The 16580-nt window shown below is 39.4% G+C and overlaps 1 protein-coding gene across 4 annotated transcripts in view; it reads right to left on the reverse strand.

Annotated features, from left to right (window-relative positions):
* The window catches only part of kiaa0232 (KIAA0232 ortholog), a 162079-nt gene that overhangs the window by 38386 nt on the left and 107113 nt on the right, over positions 1 to 16580 (reverse strand). For all 4 annotated transcript variants that reach the window (XM_063046673.1, XM_063046671.1, XM_063046672.1 and 1 more), the window contains 3 exons: positions 13634 to 13703; positions 10431 to 10515; positions 6515 to 9800 (listed from right to left, as the gene is read on the reverse strand). In XM_063046673.1, coding sequence (XP_062902743.1) covers positions 6515 to 9800; positions 10431 to 10515; positions 13634 to 13703 — 3441 coding nt within the window. The remainder of the gene's footprint in view (positions 1 to 6514; positions 9801 to 10430; positions 10516 to 13633; positions 13704 to 16580) is intronic.

Genomic DNA, 16580 nt, shown 5'->3' on the forward strand with positions numbered 1-16580 from the left:
TCTTTTAGAATTGATTTTAAAGTTTTCCTACTTGTTTTTAAAGCTCTTAGTGGCCTGGGACCAGAGTACAGTGGTGCTAGAAAGTTTGTGAACCCTGTAGAATTTTCTCTATTTCCGCATAAATATGACCTAAAATATGATCAGATCTTCACACAAGGCCTGAAACTAGATAAAGAAACCCAATTAAATAACACAAAAAAACATTATACTTGTTCATTTATTGAGAATTATCCAATATTACATGTATTTGTTGGAAAATGTATGTGAACCTTCACTTTCATTAACTAGTGTGATCCCCTTGTACAGCAATAACTTCAACCAAATATTTCCGGTAACTGTTGATCAGTTCTGCACATCAGCTTGAAGGAATTTCAGGCCATTCCTCCTTACAAAACTGCTTCAACCCTAGGATGTTGGTGGGCTTCCTTGCATGAACTGCTTGCTTCAAGTCCTTCCACAACATTTCTATAGGATTAAAGTCAGGACTTCGACTCAGCCATTCCAAAACAAAAAATTTCCTTCTTTTTAACCATTCTGTTGTTGATTTACTCTTGGCTTTCAGTTAATTGTCTGCTTGCTATACAAAACTTTCATTAAGCTTCAGATGATGGACTGCTACCCTGACATTCTCCTTGATACAACCTTGAATTCTTTGTTCCCTCAATGATTGCAAGCTGTCCAGGCCCTGAGGTAGCAAAGCAGTCCAAACCGTGATGCTCCTTTTACCATGCTACACAGTTGGGATGAGGTTTTGGTGTTGGTGTGCAGTGCCCTTCTACCTCTAAACATAGCAATGTGCATTTCTGCCAATAAGTTCAACTTTTGTCTCATCTTTGCAAAGAACGGTGTCCCAGAAGCGCTGTAGGATATCCTGGGGGTCTTTTGCAAACTTGAGACGGGCAGCAATGTTTTTTTTGGAAAGCAGTGATTTTTTCCCGTGGTGTCCTTTCATGAACACCATTCTTGTTCAGTGTTTTTCTTGTAGTGGACACTTGAACAGAAACTTCAACAAGTTTTAGAGATTTCTGCATGTCTTCTGCTGTTCCCTTGGGTTCTTTTTCACCTCCTTCAGCACTGCACGTTGTGCTGGGTGTAATCTTTACAGATGCCCACTCCTAGGGAGAGAGAGTAGCAACAGTACTGATTTTCCTCCATATGTAGAGGATTTCTCTTACTATGGACTGATGAACACTCAAGTCTTTAGACATGCCTTTGTTGCCTTTTCTAGTTCCATGCATCTCGACAATTCTTCTTCTAAAGTCCTCTGAAAATTGTTTCGATTGAGGCATGGTACACATAAACAGATCTTTCCTGAGAAGAGCAGACTCTGTCAGTAACCGGACTTTAGTATTTTTTTTAAGAGGGCACGGCACCTCTACAACCCACACCTCCAATATCATCTCACTGATTGGAACACCTGACTCCAAATAGCTTTTGTAGAAGGCATTAGCCCAGAAGTTCACATACACTTTTCCAACAATTACATGTAATATTGGATAATTTTTCTCAAACAAAAGGATCATTTTTCTCAAACAAATGAACAAGTATAATTTTTTTGTGTTGTTTAATTGAGTTCTCTTTATCTAGTTTCAGGACTTACATGAAGATCTAATCACATTTTAGGTCATTTATAGGCATCCATTAGTCTCATGAGACCATGGATTTGCACCTTGGAAGGTTTCCAGGGCACAGGCCTGGGCAAGGTTGTATGGGAGACCAGCAGTTGCCCATGCTGCAAATCTCCCCTCTCCACGCCACCGATGTTGTCCAAGGGAAGAGCATTAGGACCCATACAGCTTGGCACCGGTGTCGTCGCAGAGCAATGTGTGGTTAAGTGCCTTGCTCAAGGACACAACACGCTGCCTCAGCCAAGGCTCGAACTAGTGACCTTCAGATCACTAGATGAACGCCTTAACCACTTGGCCACACACCAACACATTTTAGGTCATATTCATGCAGAAATAGCGAAAATTCTACAGGACTTACAAACATATTAGTACCACTACATAACAGAAATGCTTTTGCTTTATAATCCTGCTTGAACTCTCAGGTCTTCTTCTGCCGGTCTCTTTATATTTATAACAATCACACTCAAAAGATAATTGGCAGGTCAGCTTTTTTTGAGCTGTGCTCATAAACTGTGGAACTTAATGTCTAAAATGATAAGGAATACAGGCTCATTTGACACTTAAACACCAGCTCACAACATATTTATTTAACCTTGCTTTTAACTGACATCTTTTTGTCTTTTATTTTCATATTTGTACTTCATCCCATTGTAAAGCACTTTGAACAACATCATTTACATGAAAAGTGCTCTATAAATAAGACAGTTTTGTTAACCTCTCCACATCCAATCTAGGCCTTTCAGTATTTGGTAGGATTCAATGAGATTTCCCCCTCATTCGTCTAAATTCCAGTGAGTACAGGCCAAGAGCTGTCACTGATACACATATGTAAAAGTCTGCGCATCCCCGGTCAAAATTTCTGTTAGTGTGAATAGCTAAGCGACTAAAAGATGACCTGATTCCAAAAGGCATAAAGTTAAAGATGACACATTTCTTTAATATTTTAAGCAAGATTACCTTTTTTTTTATTTCCATCTTTTACAGTTTCAAAATAACAAAAATGGAAAAGGGCCCGAAGCAGAAGTTTGGGCACCCTGCATGGGCAGTACTTAGTAACAGCCCCTTTGGCAAGTATCACAGCTTGTAAACGCTTTCTGTAGCCAGCTAAGAGTCTTTTAATTCTTGTTTGGGGGATTTTCACCCATTCTTCCTTGCAAAAGGCTTCTAGTTCTGTGAGATTCTTGGACAGTCTTGCATGTTCTGCTCTTTTGAGGTCTATCCACAGATTGTCGATGATGGTTAGGTCGGGAGACAGTGAGGGCCATGGCAAAACCTTCAGCTCGCACCTCTTGAGGTAGTCCATTGTGGATTTTGAGGTGTATTTAGGATCATTATCATGTTGTAGAAGCCATCCTCTTTTCACCTCCAGCTTCAGACCGTGTGATGTTTGCTTCCAGAATTTGCTGGTATTTAATTGAATTCATTCTTCCCTCTACCAGTGAAATGTTCCCTGTGCCACTGGCTGCAACACAAGCCCAAAGCATGATCGATCCACCCCTGTGCTTAACAGTTGGAGAGGTGTTCTTTTCATGAAATTCTGCACCCTTTTTTCTCCAAACATACCTTTGCTCATTGCAGCCAAAAAGTTCTATTATGACTTCATCAGTCCACAGGACTTGTTTCCAAAATGCATCAGACTTGTTTAGATGTTCCTTTGCAAACTTCTGATGATGATTTTTGTGGTAAGGATGAAGGAAAGGTGTTCTTCTGATGACTCTTCCATGAAGGTCATATTTGTGGAGGTGTCACTGCACAGTAGAACAGTGCACCACCACTCCAGAGTCTGCTAAATCTTCCTGAAGGTCTTTTGCGTCAAACAGGGGTTTTGATTTGCCTTTCTGGCAATCCTACGAGCAGTGTTCTCTCAGAAAATTTTCTTGGTCTTCCAGACCTCAACTTGACCTCCACCGTTCCTGTTAACTGCCATTTCTTAATTAGATTATGAACTGAGGAAACAGCTACCTGAAAATGCTCTGCTATCTTCTTACAGCCTTCTGCTTTGTGGGCATCGTTTATTTTAATTTTCAGAGTGCTAGGCAGCTGCTTAGAGGAGCCCATGGCTGCTGATTGTTGGGACAAGGTTTGAGGAGTCAGGGTATTTATAAAGCTTTGAAATCTGCATCACCTGGCCTTTCCTAATGATTACTGTGAACAAGCCATAGCCCTAACAAGCTAATTAAGGTCTGAGACCTTGGTAAAAGTTATCTGAGAACTCAAATCTCTTGGGGTGCCCAAACTTTTGCATGGTGCTCCTTTCCTTTTTCCCCCCCCACTCTAAAATTTTACAAAACAAAAATAATACACTAAAGATGTTCCATCTTTAACTTCATGACTTTTGGAGATCAATTCATCTTCTACTCACTTAACTATTCACAGTAACAGAAATTTTGACCGGGGTGCCCAAACTTTTGCATGCCACTGTACATTAACTCTTTCATTCATGGAATCATTCTCATGAATTTCCTTTGTTCCTTCTCTAATGCCAGCACATCTCTTCTTAGATAGGGGCCCAAAACAATACTCCAAAAGTGGTCTGACTAACTTATTGAGCATCAGCATTACATCCAATCTTCTCGAAATGAATGCTAACATTCCATTTGCCTTCCTTACTACCAACTCAACCAGCAAGTTAACCTTTAGGAAATCTTTTAGGAGGACTCCGAAGTCCCTTTGTACAACAGATTTCTGAACGTGCTCCCTATTTAGAAAATAGTCTATGCCTTTAATCCTTCTACCATACACTTCTTGATACTATATTCCATCTGCCACTTCTTTGCCCATTCTTCTAATCCGTCCAAGTCCTTCTGCATACACCCTGCTTCCACAACACTAACTGCCTCCCCACTTATCTTTGTATCAGCCACAAACTTGGTTACAAAGCAATCAATTCTGTCATTCATATCACTAATATATAATGTGAAAAGAAGTGGTCCCAAAGCCAACACCACGTCACTGTCAGCCAACCAGAAAAGGCCCATTTTATTCCCACTCTTCACCTCTTGCCAGTCATCCAATCTTCTATCCATGCTCATATACCATTTAACAACTTCATGTGCAACATCTTGTTGAAGGCCTTCTGAAAATCCTTTCTCCGTCCTGCCCGTTACTTCCTCAAAGAATTCAAACACATTTATCAGGCATGATATTCCACTTAAGGAAACAATGTTGATTTCAGCCTATTTTATCATGTGCCTCCTAGTACACCAAAACGGCATCATTAATAATGGACACTAACATCTTGCCAATGACTGAAGTCAAGCTAACTGGCCTAGAATTTCCATCTTTTGCCTCCCTTCTTAAAGAGTGGAGTGACATTTGTAATTTTCCAGTCAGTGAATAAATTATAAGAGTTATAAATTTACAGCAGAAAGGGTTTCTCAAACCTAGAGATTTAAAACAGAAGATTTATGAATAATTGTCAAGCTTTTAAGTTAATACATTACATGTATTTCACCTATTCAGTTTCTTCTACAAACTCAAAGCGTAAAATCCTCTTCAAATCAACTTGCAATATATGCATAATTTATGATAATTTTTATTGGTTTCTTTAAAAAAAGACCATGCATTTGTCATATATAAAGGAATAAGTGGGCAGATGGGGCTCATTAGCCATGGTTGGCAGCTCATCTAGGAGAAGGAAAACCATGATCTCAAGCCTCCGCTGCCTTGCGGTTATACCCATTCATGGGGAAGGCTTTGGGAGTAAACCCCAAGGGGAGAATCCAGAACAGGAGTCCCTAAGGCAATCCTACATTGAGTTCATTGTTGACTGACAGCTCTTGCGATACTGCCGGTACTAAATTGGATCAATCTCTGTCGTTCCTTTGGGTTCATCAAATGCGTGGAGAGGGGGAGCTTGCTACATGGGCAACAGCTTGCTCTCTATATCATACTGCCCAGGCTTACGTATCTAGACAGCTGGGACACAATATCCATGGTCAACGCTGACCAACGGAGGCCCTCATTCAGTCACTCAAAGGAACAAGTAACAACTTCAACTGCAAAACATTATTCGTCACCATATTTTGTACAGAATGCTTTGTAAATGACAAAAATGTATCTTATTTTTGTATTGCTTGGCTCTCACTATAGAATACCGCAGTACAGCTGACCAGCTTCGATTACATCTATATGCTCATGCCCAAGGCATTCTTGTAAGGCTGCAAAATCTCTAATATTCATCTCCATTAGATAAGGTAAACAACTCTGTTAACTGAGTACGGCTCTTAAAGAGATTCTTGCAAAGCATCAGTACCTTTTTTGCAACAGCATAACCTCTGATTTGATGCAATTAGTTGAAGACAACATCAAGTATATGAAAATGTGGGATTGATTTGACTGGTGAGATTGATTGATTGAGATAGTCCCAAAAGGTTAATTATTGCTTATTTTTTTCACCAACGGCTTTCAAAATACTGGAAAAACCTAACTTGTAATAATAATGTTGATTGTGAATGCACTACTGTTCGCTGTGAAAATGGGGAATACCTCCCTCTCCCTTGTCAGGGAGAGAGAGAACCTGTGGTTTGTCAAATGTCGGATGAAACGCGAAGCCTTTGGAGTAACTTTAGTCGGTGTCTTTGCTATCACTTAGATCACGCTTGTGCTCGGTAGCGGGCGCTTGTGCTCGGTAGCGGGTGCACTTTTTGTTTTGTCGGTGGGGGTTAGTGGGGGATTGTTACTTGCCGCCGCTTATGCACGGGAGGGGGGAGCTGGGGGGGTACTTTGGGGTTCTCACGTTTAACTGTCATTCATTCTTTGGGGCACTTCTCTGTTTTTATGGATGTTTGCGAAGAAGCAGCATTTCAGGATGTATATTGTATACATTTCTCCGACATTAAATTTGACCTTTGAAAGAAACTCATAAAAACAATAGTAACTCTTACCTCTTGTAGTGATGCTGCTGTGACACACGTTCCCTCGCTAAAGCCAGAAAAGCTCCTGCTTATTGTGCGATTCTGGAACATTTCCAATTTATCACATGGTACCTTCACCTTAAAATCCGTTTCACAACTATTCACACTGGTGCATCCCATTGATGCCTCTAAATGGCATTCCGGGCACTGCTGTTCTGACAGTAAAAGGCCGCCAGACCCTTCATGAGAATCTAAAGAAGTCTGAGCGCTCTTTTCCATTCCAGCCTTTTTTAATCGAGGCAGGAATTTCCCCGATTCCAGCTCTGATTTTCCATAGTAATGTCCTTCTCGCTCAGCATCTTCTTCCAATGGCTTTAGATCAGCCTGTGGATCCTCAAATAAATCTATCTGAGACAGAACAGGTACGGTAACTTCCTCTTTTTCTGATTCAAATTCAGATTCACTTCCTCCACCTGGTGAAAGTTCAGAGGCAGGTATAGGTCGGAAATGAGTCCTTGGTGAGATTCGAATAGCTCTATACTGTGTTTTGTCAATACTATATATTTTAGGATGAAATGTTTCATTTTCTGAGTCTGAACACAATATAGATTTAGGTTTAAAGCTTGGACTGAATGTTGCAAGCCTTTCAGATTCAAATGAACATTCCACATGAAGAACTTGCGAGAAAGGATTGTTCAGGTCAAAGGAGGAAAATGAGTACTCAACACCAGGCTCCTGATTCTGATAATTACTGCAATTCCCAAATAAATCTTCATGGAAGATTAAAGAGAACTCAGTATTTAACTTGTCTTCTCCTTTTCTCATTTGATCACACTGTGTGAATGAAGCACAAGATCTCCACAAAGGTTTATGGCCAGGAGCAAAATTACTTCCTGGAGTCATGAAGACATCTGTACCTGCTATGGTCACTACATCTGAAGATGCACATTGTAGTAAAGTACCTTTTGCAGGATCAGGTGGAACCACTCCCCAGTCTCCACAATTGTCAAAGGTTGTTAGTTCTCCATAGACTCCACCAAGAATGAAAGCACTTTCTTTGTCAGCACCAATATCCCAAGGTTTAGAGGGTGCAGTGTAATCACCTACATCTATGTCTGCAAGTTCCCCAGTGGCAATAGCCTGGGCTTCCAAGTTTTCTTCCTGGCACTCCCATAAGTGATATTCTGATCTCTGTATTGCCTTTTCATGAGGCCCTTGTAGAATGTCTTGTTTCATTGCCATGTCCAAACAACAACAATGGCAACCATTCACCTCACCAGAAAAGAAGTCCTCTTCTGATCGCTCTACATCTAGTTTTGTTACAGCATCATTTTCAGCTATGGCTGTCCAAATGTCTTTTATAACTTCTGAGTCATAGCTATCTCCATGACTGGCCATCTGCTCTTTGAAAATTTCCGCAGTTGTTTCATACTCCTTATTTTCTTCTTCTTCCAACTGAATTCCACAAATAGACTCCAACTTAGATTTCTGCTTGAAAGCCACATTTGTTATGTTTCGTAAAGCTCCATCTGTTTGCGAATGTGTCTCCTCATGCAACAAATCTAATAGATCTTCATCAAGAAGGCTGGTTGAAATGCCTGGAACAATGCAATCAATCTCATCTGCATTAAATTTAGTGGACTCCTCCATCTGAATACCAAAGGAGGCTTCATTATCTGAACGTGTTTCTTCAGAATGTGACCACGGGCTGCACGTTCGTGTTGAAAGATTTGAGCAGTGGTCATTTTCATCAAAGGCACTATTTTTGGTCCATATAAGCAAACGAGACTGTGCTTTCCCAGGCAAATCTGCCCAGCCTCCAATATCATTATTTTGATTTCCCAAACTTAGCCCATCAAAACAGAATGGTGAAGCAGGGTTATCATATTGCACTTCAAACAGAGAAAAACAAGTGGAGTTTAAACTTGACCCTTCATTTGCTTCTGAAAAGTGTTCTTCTTGATTGCCAGTACTACTACTTGCATCACACACTGTGTTATCCACAATAGGAGAAAGAGTAATGGGGGATTCCCCAGCGAAGCTTTCCCCCTCTGCTTCATCAGAGCTAGAGCACTCCCAGAATTGAGCTATATTTGCAAGATCATGCAAGAGCAATCCTTCTGCACCAAGAGAAGGTTGTGAATCTGTCCATATTGCACTTTCCCTCGACAATTGTAGTCCATCTAATACTATACAACAGTCTGCCTCAAAATCAGTTTGCTCTGTACTTTTCCGTCGAATCATGCTTAAAATTCGACTCTCTCCTTGCAATGAATTTGAGGCACTAGGATCCAATATGGATTGATGAATATCTACTTCATAGAAGTGAGTAAATTCTGAAAGATGCATATCATCTAAAATATCACCGTCCTTGGGATTAGAACAGCTTGAGGTCCCAGTGAGGTCATTAGCCTCATCTAATAATGCAGGCATTTCAACAAAGTGACCATCGACGAAAGCACCTGCAGCGAGGTATGTTTGAAAATTATTGTTAATACAAAGACCCTGCATCGTCTCCGAAAGCTCTTCCAAAGTCAAAGATTCAGTATCATTAGCAGCTACACTATTTCGGTATGCAGTTTCCAGCTTGCTTCTTCTACTTGGAGGGAACCAGTATTCTGCAATTGGTTCAGTGTACCACAATGGCTCTTCTTTAAATTCTTGTTCCCTTCCATTTTCATTGCCAAGATCCTTAGCACTATTGTTGCCATTTGTTTTCCTTCTTGTTTCTTTCATAAACTTTTTTCCTTTTTTGCACAGTTGCTTGGTATGTCCACTGCTGCTGCTTCCACAGGTGCTTCTTCGATCATCTTTGTCAACAGACTTCAGCGATAACCTGACCTGTCCATTCCGCCCCTTTTTGTTCCGAGAAGTTTCTCTCACCTTATGTCGAACTTTGACCGCTTTTGTGGAACCCTTCAACTCATATTGGTTGCCACTAGAGCTTGAGCCTGCTTCACTGGAGCCAGAGGACCATGAACGAGGGCGGATCTTTCCTTCTGACCTGTGCCTGATCTTCTTTCCTGTTATGGGTTTTTCTTCTGGCATGCTGTTATTGTGCCTATTTTCTTTTTCCTTTTTACTTCTCCTGGATGTTCGATTGTTGGTTAAAGTGGAAGCCTCAATGGTTCGCTCTCTAGTACCTTCACCTTCACTGTTGCATTCTTTTGGAGATGATGTATCAGTGCTTGTCTGTGGAGCAGCAGATGAAGAAGAAGAACCAGAAAATGAACAAGCTTTGGTTTTATTCCACACGGTCATGATTTCTTGCAGACAGATTGGCTTTTCAGAAAGAGGTGGAAATGCTTCATAATACCTAAATGAAAAAAAATAAATCCCAGATAATATTTAAACGCAAACAACAGGAATTCTGCAGATGCTGGAAATTCAAGCAACACACATCAAAGTTGCTGGCCAAGCAGCATCTATAGGAAGAGGCGCAGTCGACGTTTCAGGCCGAGACCCTTCGTCAGGACTAACTGAAGGAAGAGTGAGTAAGGGATTTGAAATCCCTTACTCACTCTTCCTTCAGTTAGTCCTGACGAAGGGTCTCGGCCTGAAACGTCGACTGCGCCTCTTCCTATAGATGCTGCTTGGCCTGCTGCGTTCACCAGCAACTTTGATGTGTGTTGCCCAGATAATATTTGTTTGATTTATTAGCAAACTAATGTCAAACATCAATGTCAATTAACATCAACTCCATTAATTTTGAATTCATCAGGTAAATCACAGTTTTAAAATATTACAGTAGCTTCTGATGGAATACTGATCAGTCATCCAATAATAATAGACCTACACAAAGTTGGTACATTTTCTTTCCAAACTTAAAAAAATTATAAAGTTTTCTTGCAATGCTTCAGTGTTATGTCCATAATAAAGAGCAATCGTATGCTTCAATATGTCAACTGTTTTCCAATGCAGAATAATATTCTAAGTATATACATACATTTCTACCTGATCCTTGGTGGAAGGAGATCCTATTATTTCAGGAGATTGAGATCCTTCTGCTTTCTTACTATTTTGCTTCTCTTCTGTAATTTGGTAAGAGAGAAGATAAGTAAATTCAAATTGGCCTTGACAAATATTACGTAATCTTTACTTACTTTATTATTTTTTTCTACTTTGAATGACAAAAAATGGAAACACAAAATTAGGCAAAATTGTGCTGCTTTGTACCTTTAGGCAAAGATTTTAGGGCCCTGGTCTGATGTTAATATTTATTACCTGTGGATCCTTCAATAAGGCACTGAGCGAATTGACAGAAGATTGTAAGGTATTAGTAACATGCTTAAAAGCAAGCAAAGTAGTTGGGAAGCTATCAATGGACAGACTAGGAAGTGCTGTTTTCTTTGAAACCAAGTACGCTAAGGAGAGATTTAACCAAGGTGTACAAAATCAAGTGTGGACAGTGAACAGGAAGAAGCCATTTCCTATGAAAGAGACATGGAAAAAAAGGCATAAAGATTTGAAGTAAAGGAAATATAGAGGAACCATGGAATTTTTTTCGTCCAAAGATTGGTGCAGGACAGGAACTATCTGAAAGAGTAATGAAGGTAGAGCTCCTCAATACATTTAATATTCTGCTGAATGACCACATTATAAATAATACTGTATTTGAGAGCTGAGACATGGAAATAACCCTGATTAAACTGATTTCTACTTAGCATGGATGTGATGCATGGAATGCTCACCTTCCAAACAGTAACTGTCTAAAGATCCTGTAACTCCAAATATAGAAAACCATACAGGAAAAGACCTTATTGGCTTGGTTTTGTCACCTTATGCAAGCATTTTAGGCTTAGAATTTTAAATTTTGGTTTTAAAACAAGTCTGGATGTTATAAAAACACCAAAGAAATGCTGAACATGTTTTCAGAAAATCTGTTATATATTTCCCACATCTCTTCTACTTGTTGGACATGCTTCATACATTTAAAGTTGAGAATTTCTGTGTGTTTGCTTTTGCGCATTAAACCCAAACTCCTTCACTTTTCATTATTTGTATTAATATCCGCTATATAGCACAATGACTGAAATCACAACTTAACAGCCATACTGCGACATGTTTGATCACCAAATTCATGTATATACTTCAAAGTGACTGCAATTTCTGAAACTCACAGCTAATATTCAGGTCAGATAGAATAACTTTCAAGTTCACTGTTGCAAGGAAATAATTCTCCGTGTCTTGATCAGTATTAATCCTCAGCCGATGTTACTAACAAAGTCAAATTCCTGGTCACTATGACACTGTTGTTTGTTAGAGGTTGTGTATATTTGCTGTTTTTCGTTGCCACATTATAGGAATGACTTATGATCTCATGACTATAATACATTAGTTGTAAAGCTAATTGGGATTTCCTGCTATCATGAAAATGGTATACAATTGCAAACCATTTGATGTATTTTACTTTCGGATCTTACCAAAACCAATTCTTATCAGGTGTCTAAAATTTTACTGTCAGTACTTTATCTATTTCAGCCAGTCCCTGCCAATGACTCAGTAGCAGGAACACTTCCCATAGCAAAATTTGCAAGGTATTACTCAGGTAGGTTAACAACAGTTTGGCTCCATATTTACAGAAACTATTTTAGAGTGTAAACAGATATCATTTTATCAATTATTTGTTATAAATTTATGTTAAAATACATGGCTTTTTGTGTAAAAATTGATATTACTCCTAAATCATGAGAAAGAAAATTCTTCCGTGATAATAGTTGCTCTTGTGCTTACCTACCTCCCTAGGAGCCTCTGCATCCAATACAGCATCCTCTGCAACTTACACCATCTTCAAAGGAATCCAAGACCTTACCTCCCCCCTTCTCCACTTTCCACTGGAATTGCTCCCTCCATGATTTCTTTGTACATTCATCCCTCCCCACTAATCTCCCTCTCCGCACTTAGCCCTGCGATCATCTGCAAATCTGCTGAGGTCTTCTATAACGTCCAATGCTCCCAATGCTGCCTCCCCTACATTGGTGAAATTCTTAAAATGGAGAATGCTTCATCGAACATTTCTTGTCCACCTGCCAGAAGTGGAACTTCCCAGTGACCAAACATTTTAATTCTGATTCACATTCTGACATGTTGGTGTATGGCCTCCTTTTGTGCCAAGATAAGGCCACCCTCAGGGAGGAGGAGCAATACCAAATATTCTGTGCAGATAGCATCAACCTGATGACATGAATATCAATTTCTCCCTTTGGGGAAAAAAAATACCTCCCCCTTTCCTCCTCTTCTATTCTGCACTCTGGCTTTTTGCTCTTCTCACCTACCTATCACTTCCTCCTGGGTTCCCTCCTCCTACGGTCCACTCTGCTCTACCAGATTCCTTCTTCTCCAGACCTTTACCTTTCCCACCCACCTAGCTTCACCTATCACCTTCTAGCTATCTTCCTTCCCCTCCCCCACCTTTTTATTCTAGCATCTTTGCCCCTTCCTTTTCAGTACTGAAGAAGGGTCTCAGCCAAAACGTTGACTGGACTGCTGAGTTCCTCTAACATTTTGTTTTATCTTTATTGTCATTGAAACTCATTGACAATTTTCAGTTCAGTCATGCACAGCGTTAAAAATTACCGATCAGTTTAGACTAGCTGATCAAGTGTTAGGAGTACTCTCTCATAAAACTTCATTAGAATCCACTGAAAACATTCAGTACTAACAATTCCTTAGGTTATGAACCTGCATTCTATGAATTTGAAAGGTGGTAATGTCAGAGTGCCACAAAAATAACATCTTTCTTTGCACTACAAAGAGATTAATCAGTTATTTTCAAAAGTTCTCCATGGAGAATCGCCAGTATAATACCAAAATGAAATTATTGATTGCTTCATATTATTACATGGTTTGTACTTTGATTGTTTATTGGAAATGAATTAGTATTTTAGGAACAGCGAAGCAGGCTAATGTTAAAACTTTTTATGAACTATATTAACATTTGAATCAACTATGAAACAACCTCGATTTTGTACATTAATTTTGTAATGAACTCTAATAACATCATGGGAACTTATCCTAGGATCTTGAACATTACAAAATGGATTCATATCTTTGTTGTGTACCCTTCTAATGGTTTTCCAATAACTATGGTTGAGAATACTCAAAATAAAAAAAACTGTACGATGATATTCAACTTGGAGAAAAACATACCTTTTTGCTTATTCTGCAGTTCTTTCAATTTGGAGCAAAGTTCTTCAACCAAGGTCTCAATTCCAGAACTCTAAGTGAAAAAGAAAAAAAAAATCAAATCATAATGTTTGTTGAATTAATGCTTCAGAATGCTTTCAAACATGCGAGTGCTGATGCAACAGCTAATAGTATTTAATTAGCCCAATGTAATACACTTTTTCTTGTAAAGGAAGTAAAAAAACTAACATTTTTAATATATTGAAAAGAGTGTCCACATTTGGTCAAATATTAAATATACTTTAAATACGACTGTGTTCTTATCAAGTATTAACTCCATAAACTTTGGAGTAGCTACTACAATTATAAAATTCTTTTATTTTCTATTTCCATATATAAACAGAGAAAAAATACAGGTTGTTAGGTATTGTTGAAAAGAAATTACACCCTATTGATCAGACTGTGCACTTCATAAATCACTACGATCAAGGAAAATGTAACAGCAACCTGTATCTTACAAAGGTTTCAGAAATAGTCGTGACCAGATTAAATTTGAATTAAATTACTTTAAAAAAATAATATTACATTATAATAAAAGCAGGTAGCTGACAAGTCAGATTAACTCAGACCTATCATGTCAAAGAAACTAGTGGTACAGCAGAACAGCTATGTCATCACTCTGAATTGAAAAACCAACACATAATCCTCAAGCATACAAATTGCTTAATACTGTACTGATTTGCTATTTTCTTAAGAGGGTTCTCCACTGAAAACTAGCTATTGGACCAGTAATATCAACAGTTTGGCCCATTTGACAACAATACCACCTCAGATTCATTAGATAATACTTACAGCTTTTGCCTCAGGTTTTGAATGAATAACAAAGCTGTTATTCTGGCCAATAATATGGACAGCCACATTTAATCAGAATGAGGTTTATCACCACTGACATATGTCATAAAGTTTGTTAAGCAGCAACAGTAAAATGAGATATCAGAATCAGATTTATTATCACCAGCATGTGTTATGAAATTTGTTAACTTAGCAGCAGCAGTTCAATGCAATACATAATATAGAAGAAAATAAATAAATAAATAAATAACAGTATTCCTATATTGAATAGATTAAAAATCGTGCAAAAACAGAATATATATCAACAAAAATTGGGGTAGTGTTCAAGGGTTCAATATCCATTTAGAAATTGGATGGCCAAGGGGAAGAAGCTGTTCCCGAATTGCTGAGTGTGTGCCTTCAGGCTTCTGTACCTTCTACCTGATGGTAACAGTGAGAAAAAGGCACGCTCTGAGTGCTGGAGGTCCTTCATAATGGATGCCGCCTTTCTGAGACACCACGCCTTGAAGATGTCCTGGGTACTTTGTAGGCTAGTACCCAAGATGGAGCCGACTAAATTTACAACCCTCTGCAGCTTCCTTTGGTCCTGTGCCGTAGCCCCCCATACCAGACAGTGACGTAGCCTGTCAGAATGCTCTTGACTGTACATCTATAGAAGTTTTTGAGTGTATTTGTTGACATACCAAATCTCTTCAAACTCCTAATGAAGTATAGTTGCTGTCTTGCCTTCTTTATAACTGCATCGATATGTTGGGATCAGGTTAGGTCCTCAGAGATCTTAACACCCGGGAAATTGAAACTGCTCACTCTCTCCACTTCTTATCCCTCTGAGGATTGGTATGTGTTCCTTCATCTTACCCTTTCTGAAGTCCACTATCAACTCTTTCATCTTACTGAAGTTGAGGAAGTCGAGGATCCAACTGCAGAGAAAGGTACAGAGGCCCCGGTTCTGTAAGTTCTCAATCAGGACTGGGGGAATGATGGTATTAAATAATGAGCTATAGTTGATGAACAGCATCCTGACAGGGATGCTTGTGTTGTCCAGGTGGTCTAAAGCCGTGTGAAAAGCCTTTGGGATTGCATCTGCTGTTGACACAATAGGCAAACTGCAATGGGTCCAGGTCCTTGCTGAGGCAGGAGTTCAGTCCAGTCAAAGCATTTCATCACTGTAGATGTGAATGATACTGGGCGATAGTCATTAAGACAGCTTACGATATTCTTCTTAGGCACTGGTATAATTGTTGCCTTTTTGAAGCAAGAGGAACTTCCACCCGTAGTAGTGAGAGGTTGAAAATGTCCTTGAATACTCCCACCAATTGGTTGGCACAGGTTTTCAGAGCCTTACCAGGTATAGGTTTCCCCTGCTATCTGAAAGTAGAGCGTTCCTATGAACCCTTTCGTAAACCGAAATGGAGTAAAGCGAAGAAGCAATTACCATTAACTTTTATGGGAAAAATTTTTGTGCGTTCCCAGACCCAAAAAATAACCTACCAAATAGCACATAAAACCTAAAATAACACTAACATATAGTAAAAGCAGGTATGACATGATAAATACACAGCCTATATAAAGTAGAAATAATGTATGTATAGTGTAGTTTCACTTATCAGAATCGGGAAGATTTAGCCAAAACCGATTTGTAGAAAAAAATCAGCACGTACACGTACGCGCACACACCTGCCCGCACAAGGCTTCACGGTCATGGTAGTCTTTCTCAGGGTAAACACAAGTTTAAAGTGGGCGCCTTATTTCGTAAAAGCGAAAATCCTCTTCGAATTTCTTTTGGTTAGCGAAAACAGGTACAAATGTAGGTCTTTTGTAAAAGCGAAGTGGCATAAAGTGAATTTTTGTAAAGCGGGGGACATCTGTACTCCATCGGGACCTTCCACTTTGTGAGGGTTCACTCTCTTTAAAGTCAGCCTAATACTGACCTCTGAGACAGAGATCACACGGTCATCAGGTGCAGCAGGGATCTTCATAGCTGTAGTTATATTCTCCCTTTCGAAGCGGGCATAGAAGACATTGAGTTCATCTGGTAGTGAAGCATCGCTACCATTCATGCTACTGGGTTTCGCTTTGTAGGAAGTAATGTCCTGCAAACCCTGCCAAAGTTGTCGTA

Source organism: Mobula hypostoma, chromosome 4 (assembly GCF_963921235.1).
Source record: "Mobula hypostoma chromosome 4, sMobHyp1.1, whole genome shotgun sequence".
Lineage (NCBI taxonomy): Eukaryota > Metazoa > Chordata > Chondrichthyes > Myliobatiformes > Myliobatidae > Mobula > Mobula hypostoma.